Raw genomic sequence first — 14,592 nt, 5'->3', positions numbered from 1 at the left:
TGGGTCACGAAAACAATTCTATTTGTGAACTATGGTTTGATTACAGCACCTGCATTACTAACTGGCTACATAAACATTGGCAGGGTCTCAGAGTCTGAGGAGCATCACAACTGCAGTGACAATTGGTTAAAAGAGAGGTTACCATGGATGGCTCGCTTCTTGTGATATTGATGGTAATCCTCCAGGACTGGACAGGCGGAGGAGAGAGATAAGGTGTCTTTCGACTTTCTCTCGTTAGGGCTTATGTGATATGTGAAGACGTGCGTGTGTGTGTGTGTGTGTGTGTGTGTGTGTGTGTGTGTGCTCTTGTGAGTGTACGCACGTGCGTGACTGCGTGCACGCTTTCATGTACAGTAGGCCTATGCGGTCATGTAGTAAGCATGGAGATAAAAAATATATACATTTTGTGCCATGTGTGTATGTGTCCAGTATGATGTGCTTGTGGGCTAAGATGACGTTATGTATGGTCATCATGCGAAAACATGAGCTATTTATAGACAAATCCATGGAGCGGTGCCGTGTTACAGGCAATCAATGCTGAGGTGTCAAGCTGCCCTTAATGTGACACCTCAATTATGGCTGCGGCCAGGCACCCCTCCGTGGATTAGACTAATAGAGCTATAATTTCCACTAATTGAATGCTTCAAACAGAAAACAGCGCTAAAACAGCAAGGAAAAGCTGTCTCAGAATCCATGAATCCAACCTTATTGAGGAGCCATGCAACAGCAGGTTCTAAAACCCTCAGAAATGTTCCTTGACCAAACCTTTCTTCTTCCATATCTCAAAGTTTCCTGGCCCTACTACTCAGTGGTTTTTCAATTTAAAAATAGTCTCTTTCACGAACCACCACCAAACACTCTTTTTACCTAAAAATGGAACCCCCGGCTGCCTCACTTCCTGTACTTTTATAGCTGTTCCTGGTACCTCACTTCCTGAACCTAAGTATGCGTTTCCCCCACAGATCCCCCTATGATCAAACCTTGTCAACAGCTTACTTTGCTCCTTGATCTGGATTCTCTGTGGTATTCAGGGCAGAGGTGCTGTCTACCATCTATATTAAAAATATTAAATCGGACAAAGTTCTCTAACCACTTGAACACGTCCCCAGCATGCCTATCATGGGGGAAACATTCGCCAAAAATAGCAGATCTACAAGTTTGTGACGCGTTGCAAGCTCATAGATTGGCTATTTCAGGTACTTTAGGGACAAATACAATATCGAAATATAGAGATACATTTCTACCTGCCGGCCACGATCTGATGAAGTCACTGAGACATTCACATGCATGGGGGAGGGGAGCATTTCCCACAAGGCCTATTAGGTCCATTGTCCTCATCTAGCAGTAGCAACAACAATCATCGTCATAGGAAGGCAACCTGCATCGCTTATTCGCTTCCCACTTTCGGGTTCAAATGCAGACAGAATGATTCAAGTCTGTCTCTGTTCCGCTAGGCCTGAGCAAACTATGAGTTCACTTCCAGCCAGACGACAGTCATCCAGCAATATAGATTAATAGCACAATAGGCAGAGCAATGCTGGCGCAGTGTCCATTGCCTCGTGCAAAATGCAGGGAAGCTATTCTTTTCCATTAGTGTTAGTGTTAGATAAAAATACATGCAATTAATATACTGCAGGAACCCAGTACCAGCCTACACATAAAGGCCAGGGCAATTATGGTTGTTCATCAGGGTAGTGCAAACTAGCTCAGTGCCATGATTTGTTTGTTTGAACACAACATTCCAAGTTGAAAAACTGTGGATATTTAGCTGGACTGGATATGTATTCCAGGTAGTAAAGATGTATTTGTTGATAGATTGTATATTTACTCTTCATATATTTACATCCCACTAAAACCACGTCTCCATGCATAGTACAACAGTATTGTTGTACTCCACTAGTATATACTCCACTAGTATTACCCTAGGTACTAGGGGGACCCCACAGGGGGGTCCCCAAATTATTTTGAGGGGGTCCTCAGATGATTAGCAACATTGTTTTCTCACTCAAACAAACCAACAGTATAAGTGTGCACATTTCTAAAGTGAAAATCAAATTACTTTTAATACATTTTTAATACAAAATTGACCAAATATTCCATAAGAAAGAGGCAAACATTGTGAAAATCTAAAAGCTCTCAATGCATCGCATTGAAGTTTGAAGCTTGAAGTTCGGCTATTTTCACAATATTTCTCTGTGGAACCGAGTCAAACTACATGTAAGGCCTAGTGCCTGTCAGGTCCCCAGTTCAAATAGGATCATTTTTTGGGGTCACGGCCTGAAGAGCTTGGGAAGCCTTATTGTAAAAAAATGTGTTAACAAAGAGGGATTCAATTAAACTTGGTAGGATGCACATTTTATCTTTTCTCTGGAGGATAAACACATGATTGGAGAAAGGACATCACATTTGGATCAACCTGTAGTTAAAAATGTGATTTGTGTTGTGTTCATGCGTGAATCCCAGCTGTCAGATACCACCCATTTTATAAAACATGATCAAACAGTATAGTGCTTTCCCTGAACTGCGTCGACCTGACTGACTGCCAAACATGCAGATTTGTTTGGTGCTGTTGTCAAAGTCATACTGCTCACTTTGATTAAGAATAGTCTTCAAACGCACACACTGCACATATACAGTGTGTTACTAAACTTTGGGGGGCCGGGAAACCATGGCAACTCCTGTTATAGACCCTAGTTTGTTCCCAAGAGAAGAGTATACTTGCTCATGCAGATTGGGTCTGCCAGAAGCAACACTATTTCTGTCGGGTGGAAACCTCATATATCCAAAACTCCTCATTTTCAGGATTTAAATATTTAAAAACAAATAGCCAAAGCAGCAGATCTACAAGCTGAAAACGTGCCGCTTTGCACCTTGTTTCGAGCTTGTGGATCTGCTACTTTTTATGCTTTTGTGTGATGCTGTAGTATGATCAAAAAGTTAGAATATGTTGACAAGAGATCGAGCCGACAACAGCGTTATCTGAGTCATCATTATCGTTATTCGAGCCAGACTGTTGATTGGGCTCCAAGTGTGAACCAGATATATTTGTTTTCTTCTCAAAACAACATAAAAATCAATAGTAGCCGTTCAATATTCATTCTCTTGACTCATGCCAGGGAGACGTCTCTCTGCTTTATTTTGCCTACTGCCTATTTTATTGTAGAACTAGCTTGTGGTTAGAGTGTCCACCCTGAGACTGGGAGGTCGGGGTTAAATCCCCGGCCGGGTTATACCAAAGAAAAAAGGGACCCAGTGCCTCCCTGCTTGGCACTCAGCATCAAGGGTTGGATTGGGGGTGAGTCCCTGCAACATACTAGCGTCATGTCCAGAGGGTGTACTTGTACATCAAGCTGCCTCACGCTACAGAAACAGGAGATAGGCTCCTGCCCTATGGGCCTCATGGCTCTGCAAGGCTACTTACTTTACTATTTTATAGTGAGTGGCAACGTTGACGTCAGCAAGGGGGGGCGTGGATCGCGACTTGATACCGTGTCCATGTCTAGAGAGATGCTCTTTAGACTAGGCTACAGATAGAGTGAAAGCACATAACGTCAAGGCGCAGCACAAACCTGCTCGGGGCAAGTTATGACTTCCTTCAGAGCAGTGCCACCATGTTGTCAGAGGTGGATGCTCCGATGGGATGTTATAGGATAGTGGTTCTCAACCTTTTTTCAATATAGGTGAAAACTTCAGTTTTTCTTGGCGTTCAGCCGAAGGCCAACCTTGGCACACTCTGACTGTGGCACACTCTGTTCAGGAACTCCTGAGCTTGTTCCATGCGGTCGGAAGAGCAGGCTGATCTCGTCTGCGTAGGTCCTGTTACTATAGTAACTATACAAATACTGTACAAATATAGGGATTCCTACAATGTCTTGGTTGTGAGGGAAAAAGGGGAATAATGGAAAAGAAAAAGGTAAGACCACATGAGACTAGCATTCCACAGAAAACACCCTCTTGACAGAGATTCCAGGCATAGGTGACAGCAAGTCAGCAACACATCCACTTGGCAGATGTGTCTCGGATATGAAACGCAAACGCGCGCACGCACGCACACACACACACACACACACACAGTCCCCTATTGCTACAGTACATTACCCTGCGCTGGTGCCCACAGTTGTACCAAGCCTGCCTCCGTCTCATGCTGGAAGGGAGTAAAATGACCCTTTCACCATTACTCCATCACACTGTGCCATACAGTTCATAACCATCTATCTGCATACTCTTCTTCTGACTTGTTTCTTCTCTGTTTTTTTTTTCCGTCTCTCTCTCTGTCCCCTGTCTTTCCTGTAAACAACAAATATAACGGAGCTTGCGCAAAACGAATGTCACCTACTTCTTTATACACCTGTAAATCTGTGGTGTGACAATATATTTTTTAATTGATTCAATGGACTACTTTCTTACATTTATTTCCTAAATGCCAGTACTGTAGTCAGGCTCATTAATTATCAGAGGAAGCCGGGCTGCTGCGCTCAGCGTTGCACGTTCTGACAGCCCAGCATGGCGAGATGCTCAACATGTAGTTTGTCCACAGGCATTTGGGACACGCCTACAGATGCCATCAATCATATAGCTTTGCATAAGACCATTTTCCTATATTTCAAGAGAACCAAAGAGAGTTTGATGCCAGGGAACCGTTTCTTCCGAACAGACTAGTTCACCCCCACAAAGAACACCCTTTCATCATCTACTCATGGACACATCCACATCCCCGTGCCAATTGCCACCACTATATCGAGCATTTGCACTTGAGAATAATCATCCTTTTCTTCTTGTGAGCTTGCCGGTCCATTTGACCTTTGTGAAAGAGGCCTAACTGGGGTTCTCTACAAAGGGACTCCAATGACTATACAAGCCTCCATGCTCTGTTGAAGTATCACCTGATGGATTTCCCCCTAAGCCACATCTTCTAAGGTGGCTGAAATAATGATTGTGTGGATCAGGTTTATTCCGTGCCTTAGTAACAATCCCCCTCATTGGATTCTGTCTGCCTGTATCTCACCTTTGTCCCCTTTTTCAGACAAGCGGCTTAAAGGAGAATACCACCCAATTAACATTTAACAATGTCGTTTATATATCTTAGGGATGATATTTAGATGCTTTTGTGCATCACCTTTATCCATCCACATGATGTTGTCATTGCCCTAAACAAACATTAAAGTCCATAGACTTGGCTGGAAAACGATTTACATCATAAGTGCTCTAAAAAAACATTACAAATCCCATCGGCTGCCATACAGTACGTAGTCTTCAAAAGGCATGTATTGGAGGGGCTAGCACCCCTAAAAAAGGATATGTCAAGCCACGCTGTTTCATGTAGTAAAATCCACATTCTATACGGCAGGCTGCCCAGAGGGAAGTCCAAAGACTACTTCTGCCATCCATCACATGACACCCCTACAAATGTACTCTCCAGCAAGTAACCTCTTCTTATTTCCACACATCAGCCCTAAAGTATAATTACATAGTTTAATGGGAAGTGGGTCGTATTCTCCTTTAACAGCTAGGTGTCCATATATGGTCAATGATGTATGCTCTCCTCCTCATTCGCATGATGTCGCCATATTCTTATGCAACACCTCAATATGCCTGTCCAGACATGCCCCTCTTTGATCTCAATAATTGTGTGATGGGATTTTGAGCAAGTATAAGTCTTCCTGCTGTACTCATGTGGTTATATCGCCTGCAGCCTTCACTGCATTAGCTGAAAATGAAATGAGTGAAATTGCCCAGAGACCCTTCACAGATACAGACACTGCAGACGAGGGTGTGAGGGTGACGTGTGATGATGCAACGACATGCAAACAGTTTGCGTCCAGCCAAGGTTACTGGAAAGATCCATACATTCAGTACTTTGTGAGGTCTGTGGGGGAACGGAAGGCTCCTGAAATCAATAGAGGGTATTATGCCCGCGTGCAAGGAGTCAACCACCTCATCGATGCATTCATCAGAAAGACGGAGTGTAACTGTCAGATTATCAACCTGGGCGCTGGTCTAGACACCGCATTCTGGAGGTTAAAGGATGACGGCCTTCTACCTAAAAAGTATTTTGAAGTCGACTTCCCTGTGGTGGTGGCCCGGAAGATTCACAATATCAGGACAAAAACATCTCTATCAAAACCTCTCATCGAAACCAACTCCACAGACCCCTTACTATTAGACAGCCATAGCCTCGACTCGGAGCGATTCTGCATCATCGGAGCAGACCTTAGAGACGTCTCGGGCCTAGATGAGAAGCTCAAGAAATTCCAGATGGACCCTGAGCTGCCGACGCTGCTGGTGTCAGAGTGTGTGCTGGTCTACATGACCCCCGACCAGTCCTCCAACCTAGTGCACTGGGCCGCAGACACCTTCCACACTGCCATGTTTATCAGCTATGAGCAGGTGAACATGACGGACCGTTTTGGCCACGTGATGATAGAGAACCTTCAGCGGCGACAGTGTCACCTGGCGGGACTAGAGGCCTGCCGGTCTCTGGAATCCCAGAAAGAGCGATTCCTAAAGGCCGCTTGGGAGCGTGCAGATGCTCTGGACATGATGACTGTTTACAGTGTTCTTCCACAGGGGGACGTGACCAGAATTGAACAGCTGGAGTTCCTGGACGAGAAGGAACTTTTACACCAACTCCTTCGGCACTACAGCATCTGCTGGGCCACCAAGGACAAGCTCAAACTGGGTCTGTCACAAGTGGTGTTTTGAGTGTGAAATGACTAGCGCATGTCATTGGTGTGTCACAATCAAGGAAGAGGAAAGAAAGGCATATGGAATTGAATTGGAAGAAGCTGCCTTCGTCGAGCCTGTCCTGCCTGGTAGCAGTAAACGTATATACAGTATGGATTCTCTAAGCATCAGCAGGGATTTACATGACAAGTGTGACACGGGGTGGGATTGGGGAGCGGTGTAGACCTGCTCTTTCTTTTCTTTACCGTGCTTATACATACTGAAATATGAGCGCTCGCGTGGCGCAGCAGTGGTGAAGTATCTGTCCACCACCGCAGAGGTTGTGGGTTTGAAGCCACCCCGGTGCATCCGGCTTTGTGTATAGAAGAATCCATGAAGCATGGCGCCTAACCCTAACCCTCCGTGGATTCATCTACGAACGCCATTGGCCTGTGTTCGGGGGAGGGAAGCCACGCGGGGAGGGAATCTCTGCATATATTCCTACTGGGGAGGCACCTGTTGGGAGCAGTGTTGCCAGATTTTGCTAGAGGAATAAGCAACCAGGTCAATAAAAACAAGCCCTAAAGAAGCGCCTATAGGCCACATGAGCTGTACTGTATACGTCTACAAGCTCACAACTGCAACCCGCAACTACCATTATTTGCAAGCAACTTTACAGAAAAACAAGCCCAAAGTGGCTTATAATAAGCAGACTTGGCAACACAGGTTGGGAGGGAGGAGTAGAACAACAACAGACTTCCTCCCGTGGGGGCTCCTCACTGGCATGTGAGTCAGTAGAATACAACAGTAGTTGTATTCTATACAACATAGTTGTATTCTACTGACTCACATGTGGGAAGGAATTCATTGGCATAATGGCTAAAGTTGGGAGAACTAAAAACTAAAAATCACACCCGTGTGAAGTGAGGGGCGCTCTTATCATCTTACAACATCAATTACAACGTAATGTTTGTTTAAGCAACGGTTGCTAATGTTTGTTTTTGTCCTCAAAACAACGTCTATGGCGTTTTCTTAAACAAGCATCGTTGAAAGACAAACATTAAAGCTGTATATGAGGGGCTAGCGCCCCTCAAAAATCAAACCTGTGTGAAGTGAAGGGCGCTCTTATCATCATACATCATCATACAGTATATTACATTCCGTGCTCAACCAATCAAATCATCACAAATGTCATACCGGCGAATCACTTTTGGCGTCTTCACTTTTCTGTCCTTCAATATGTACTTTGCTCAGCCAATCAAATCATCGCTATGATGTGATCAGTCAATCACAAGCCAATGTCACTATAGATTATGTGTCTTTCCCATTCTAATTCTTAAAGTGTTGTGTGTGCACAGGTGGCGCTATTTTTAAGGGGCTCTAGCCCCTTCTATAAACAGCTTTTGTCCCGTCACGTCTCAAGATTGACCACGGTAAGAGAATTCCGGTCAAATGTCGGCTAAATTTTGTCCCCGCCCGTCTCAAGTTTTGCCATTAGCGATGAACGGAGAAATTATGTTATGACGTAAATTAAACATCAAAACATTCAACGCCATTGACATTGAAGGGAAAATGTACGTCATATATGTAGACGAGCAAATCAGCTAACCAATCACAGGCAACAGGCATTCTGATTGGCCAGAATTAACCAATCACAGGCAACAGCCATTCTGATTGGCTAGTATAGGATGATCCATGATGATATTATATCTAATTTATCATCAGATGATAAATTAGATATAATAGGCAAGAGTGAGAAAATTTGGCCTTTTTTATGTCGATTTGGAATTTTTTAAACATAGATTTAGAGGAATACAGACATCCCACCCTAGATTGAGGTTTGGGCCTTAGTTTGTGGTGCGTGACTTGGCAGCTCTTAAAAGTCCCAGAGTAGAAATCCCCATGCATGTATATTGGATAATTCAGCTGCCCTACAGCTGTTACCCAAACACTTTCCTGAAACATTCATTTCCACAAAATGTTTGTTTTGAACTGATGCTGCACTGTCGTGGTGTTTATGTAATGTCGTGACGCAAGCCTCTTTATTTCAGACCACCATTTGCATCTAGTAGTGAATACCATACTGTATCTGCTGAGCTTGCTGATAATGAATAGCCCACACAGTAGAATTGTGTTAAAAGCATACTTTTATCCATGTGTAACTCAGTCCTGAGTGTTACATTGACATTTTTACAGTGTAAGCATGCCATTGCAGAGCATCTTTTGGGACCAAAGTGGCCTTGATAGTGTTTTCATTTGTGGGGATGCCGCTGACCTAACTTTAGATGTTAGGACTTTTTTGAGGTTTGAGTTGTATACTGTATACCTTGCCATGATGAAACTCCAAAGATCAAGAAATCAAAAATCACACCTGGGTGAAGTGAGGGGCGCTCTTATTGTTATACATCATCTCATGAACAACTGAATTCATGTGATTGGTTAGCCGATTTGCTTGTCTACATATCACGTATATTTTACCTTCATTGTCAATGGCATTTAATGCTTGTGTTAATTGCCACAAATGTACGTCATATTTGGCGGACATTTGACATAATTGCTCCTTTCATTGTAAATGGCAAATATTAAGACGTGTGGGGACAAAATTTACGTCATATTTACATATTACATTCTGGCTGTATTCTATAAGCTTCAGATCACACACATTGATTGATTGATCTTGATTAAGGGGTGATAACATTTGAAGCGGGTGCTGCTGTTGGACTTTAAAAGCATTCCACCTAGAATCTGGCATGGCCCATGCCAAATGGGCAATGCCACACATGGGTATGAGTTCTGTACCAGTCTTGATTGACTATTGCCATTGTCTGGCAAATACATACAATATCCTTCCATGCTTATATACTGTATACAGTAACATATAGTGTCTTATATTTGTTATGTATTTTGTGTTACTTTTATGCCATGTTGATGAATTTAATACATAGGACCACAATGGAAACATGTACCCAGGACTTTGTGCTGTCCAATGTCTGACTGTCTGTACCCAATTGTGCCGTTTACATTTCTGACTAATAGGAGTATTCAATCAGTCAGTCAATCAATCAATCCATCCATCCAGAGGGGGGTGGCAGTAAAGATGGTTTGATTACATTCTTTCAATAAAAGAATGTAATGTGTGATCTATGTGCTATGTGAAAGCATGAGTCTCTTCTTAATGCCCCAAATTAGTAGGGGTCATATGCTCCAGGCAGCATGAAGTTTCATGGAAATCACATTTTGACTGCTTGGATCAACAGACAAGTTGTCTCAGTCTCGTATACTTCAAAATTGTATCTGCGTGGGTTTGAATCTTTTGAACCGCGTTATTATTTATAGGTTTTTGGAAATGCAACGTGCATATCTCAACAGTCAAATTTGCATGCACAACTCTTTTTTTCACACACACACTTCTTCTGGCAGTCCATCAATGTTAAAGATGACGTGGCTTCCTTTAGTGCTCGCAGACACACACACACACACACACACACACACACACACTTCATCCGCAGTCCTCACAAGACAAGACCACACACACACACACACACACACACACACACACACACCTCTGCTTGTCTGTACCAGATGGCAGCATGTCTTATCCTCTGTGTGTAATGGTCATGTTTGCTCAACATTTTGCTATAGGCATACAGACCGGAGCAAGCAACGCCCCTTATTTTGGACTACTGTGTAATGAAGTATATTACAAAATGCAAAGATATCGACGCATATCCTATTGAACACTGAAGGCTCTGTACACTGAAAATGCCAAACATATACTATACAGTATTATTGTACTGTTATACATCTCACAGCAGCCCAAACGTGCAATCTCTCTCAACATAAATCCAGTTGTTGGGTTGTTGTTTTATACAGTGCGGCGTGATTTGCCCGTGGGCTTTGGGAATACCATGACATTGCATAGCATGGCATTTGGGCTCAGCCTGTGCATGATTCACATCGCTGCCAAGGGCCAGTCCTGTTCATTCTATTGGCAGAGAAACAGACAAGCACGTCAGGCCGTTGTTACTCCTGCTTCACTTGCCACTTTAAAAGGAAGAAAGCCACAATAGGAGATTAGGAGTGGATAGTTGAGGGGACAACAAGCGATCTGATGACATGGTACAATGGAACAATTCAACTCCATTGAGGAGGAAATTATACCATTCATCGTACATGTAGACAACTATCCATCTCGATTCTCAGCTCAACATGAATAAATAGTTTCCCATGACCCACCGAATTCCTGCGAATATCATGCAATTCAAAGTCATTGCAAATGGCTAAAACATTGCGTGCATCGCATTGCTGAATTCACCCTCCTCCGTCAGGGTCTCTTAGGCCTCACTCACACCTTTCGATCTAGCATACAACATTGTTGCATGCTAGATGTAAACAAAGGGTTTGTTTACATCTTTCCCCAATGCATTTCCAATGGGAATCACATGGTTTGACACAACATTTTTGTTGTATGGCTTTCGGCTGTGTTTCGACTGCCCCCCTCACACTCATACAACAAAAATGTGTCAAACCATGTGACTCCCATTGGAAATGCATTGCGAGCTTGCATCAGTAAACAATTCTCATGCATCAGCTATACATCAATCTGTCGTGAAGGTGTGAGTCAGGCCTTAGACTTAAACCACATAAATGCTATAATTAGTTAACCGGAGTCCCGGCCACAGGGATCTTTGTTCTACACTACACATCTTTGCAATTTTCACCAAACGTCTCAGGGACACTAGGGTTCAAGTGGTTAAAAACCTTGGCCCAGAAGAGGTTGTCCAAAAGTACAAATTACATTGAATCTGTTAAAATTCTTTCTGGACAGCATGCCAAATCTCATTATATTAAACTTTTGAAACCATCCGCTTCTGTGCCAGAAACATGCTTGCACACACGTTTTAGAAATAACGGTGATGGGTCGCACACACCAAGAACTGCTTTAGTTTTTATTCTTGCATAGTGAATAATAGACAAGCGTTTCGGCTATCCAGCCTTCATCACCATGAGTCAGAGCGCGGTGGTCACAAAGAAAAGTGCACACACGTTTTCTCATTAAGCCCAGAGCACTGTTTGTCATGATGATGAAGTGTTGTACTATATGTTTACTTGGAAGTCAGATGGCATCATAGTGTACCACAGTCGCAAAAATGTGGTATCCAAAGTCAAAGTGTCCATGGAGAATTTACATGTCAGGCATTTAGCTGAGGCTCTTCTGTGGAGTGAGTTACCCCATATAGAAAGGTTTTATGTAATTAATTAGGACTGTTCTATGTACTATTATGTAAATTATAGGTCATACGATTAACCACGTAAGCCCTACAGTAAATAGTGTAGGCATTTATGGAGTTTCGGTTTAGCAGAACTGCAGTTTACCAAACAGTTTCCTTGCAGAAGGATAGACTAAGAGTTTCCTAATACAATGTTTTGGCTGCATATGAAAACAAATTAGTTTCTCATTCACCAACATTACAATCAAGGAGTAGTACTCTACTCAGAGATGATCATATAAGACAGAAGTATGGACTATATAAAGAATGAGTGTTGTTTGCTATACATGAACATATTCAGCAACAGCAAAAAACCTTTCAATGATTTCAGTGCAATGTTTCTTTGTGTGAGCTTTGCACATATACTAGGGTCTACAATGAGAAAAATTCATAGTGGTCTTATGGGGGGAAATCTTGTCTCTGCTAATTGGGGGAGCTATACTGTACCACCGCAGGGTGGGTGCTGACTGTGAAGTCAGCCAGCGTGCCTGCCTTCAATGCTCTTTCTTCCTCCACCTACGCAGCATGGCTTAATCACAAGGTTTGTGTACAAGAAACAGCAGAGGGTCTGTGCGTTTCTGTCACCCACTTGCTGAATCTAACCAGACAATGAGTTATATATACTTACAAAGGTGGAACGGCCACTTTCTGATAGGGGTGTTACTATGTTAGCAAGGTCTGCCAGCAGTTTAGACGTTTGGTTCGATCCTCAGCAGGCCCTGGCTTCACGTCAAAGTGTGCAAGACAGTGAACCCCTAACAGCTCTTGGTGAGCAAGTTGGTGCCTTGGCTGGCTGCCTCTGCTGTCTGTATATGAATGGGCAAAGGATGTTCATTATAAAGCACTTTCAATTGATGGAACATTAGAAAAGAGCTACAGGTATGTAAATGCAGACGATTTACCAGTTCCCATTATCCTGCAGTACTGTCGCAGCTGCCTGCCCAATAAAGATAATGTGGGGCCCTATACTTTCATCTCTTTTCTCCTTTGCCGCAACAATACTTTTCAATTTCATTCTCAACCTTAATTTACTTGTAAAAGAAAGTCTGAGCTGCAAAGCAAAGTCATAAATGTATTCCATATTTTAATGGCATGGTCAGACATCTAGAAGAAGAGCCTATGGTGTTCCCAAACCTTTTCAGCTCAAGAAACGGAAGAGAAATGCATTTGCATTATGCTTTTCACTCTATAGGACCCACGCTTACAAAAAAATACATTACGAATTACATTCAATCCATGAATACTTTTGGAATTTTGTGAATTATTTGTGTGTGTGTTAATTCATAAACTCAGATCCCCGGAACTCCATATTTGGGGAAATCCACACCTGTGTGAACTGAGGCTGCTCAACAACACCGCTAGCTGGCTACAGTTATAGGTCAGTGAGGTCACGCAGCGATATTGCAGCTGTTCGTACTGCAAAAAGACAGGCAGACATACACCGCTCAGAAACGGATGTCATCAATACATTTATTTTTGGCATTTAATGCATTTTAGTCCCCTAAATTAATTCTAGGAATATGTTCCTCCAACTTTCTGTTTTACAGTGTCATTGAGCCTCGCCTTCAATTAGAGAATTGTTCAATATTTAGCGTTTCAATTTAAACAACACGATTCTGACGGTGACGAACAGAAGCATTATGAATAAGCAGGAAAACAAAAGACAAAATGCTCAGCATTTATTTCAATAAGGTCACAAACGTATTTAGCCAAAAAACAAACACTATCTTGTTAAAAAATAAATATAGACTCTATGCCACTGAAAGGCTTAACACTCACACAGGAAAAGTACAGACAACACACTGACTTGCCAACATCATCAACATGTATAATTTCTTACAACTTTAGAAGTCACACTGTCAATTTGTGTGACGAGAACATTTTATTTATATAAGTCACTGGACAGCTGCCATCACATTCAAATAGTAAATCACCCTGTTTTGCCTTGTCTAACAATACAGCAAAGTGCTAAAACAGAAAATAACTTTTCCAATAATACAGCTAACTGCGTATCAGGCCTCATAATAAGGACCATACCGGTCAATACATGTTGTCGTCTATTCCAGTGGTTCTCAAAGTGGGTGCCATGACGCAAGTCCGCACAATACGCAGATAATATTTGGAATTGATCAATATCACTTCAGTTTTTCCACTTAAATCCTCTATTCTTAGTAAGACGGACCACCACACCTCCTGGCCAAAAATAGCCGTGATGCGTTGTGAGCTTGTAGATCTGCTAGATCTGTAAACTCGGGTGACCCGAGTCTAAACAGTTTGAGAACCACTGGTCTATTCACAACTTTGGCAATATATTGTACATAAACATATACAGTACCATGTCCCGTTAATTTCCAGAGAAAATGCAGAACAAATGCAGAATCAAAAAATGAAGCGTTACTTTGAGATTGTGCGTTTGTTTACATTTTCTCCATACTAGTCATTAAAACATTACCAAACTTACTTTAATTAGTCATGGAGGTTTGAATTATGTTTGTACAATACATCAATCTTTTCACAAGGGGCTATATTCAGCTAGACTTTCAAATGAATCAAATCAATCACTCAATGATATTTAATGTGTTGGATTACCCATCTCTAGAAAATGGTCTCTGCAAGCTGATTGTCATACTGTACTGAAATGAATGGAATCTGATGGCTT

The 14,592-nt window shown here is 42.5% G+C and overlaps 1 protein-coding gene across 1 annotated transcript; it reads left to right on the top strand.

Moving 5' to 3' along the window:
* Positions 1-5,718: 5,718 nt before the first annotated feature.
* On the top strand, positions 5,719-6,702 carry LOC308328856 (leucine carboxyl methyltransferase 1-like; the record flags this gene model as incomplete). The annotated part of the gene is made up of 1 exon (XM_080782963.1): positions 5,719-6,702. The coding sequence occupies one exon, from the start codon at positions 5,719-5,721 to the stop codon at positions 6,700-6,702; it is 984 nt and encodes a 327-aa protein (XP_080639089.1).
* Positions 6,703-14,592: the final 7,890 nt, after the last annotated feature.

This window comes from Protomyctophum bolini (assembly GCF_963924005.1).
Source record: "Protomyctophum bolini genome assembly, chromosome: 14".
NCBI classification, from domain to species: Eukaryota; Metazoa; Chordata; class Actinopteri; order Myctophiformes; family Myctophidae; genus Protomyctophum; species Protomyctophum bolini.
The sequence above is the reverse complement of the archived record's forward strand: the minus strand, read 5'-3'. Positions and strand labels throughout refer to the sequence as shown.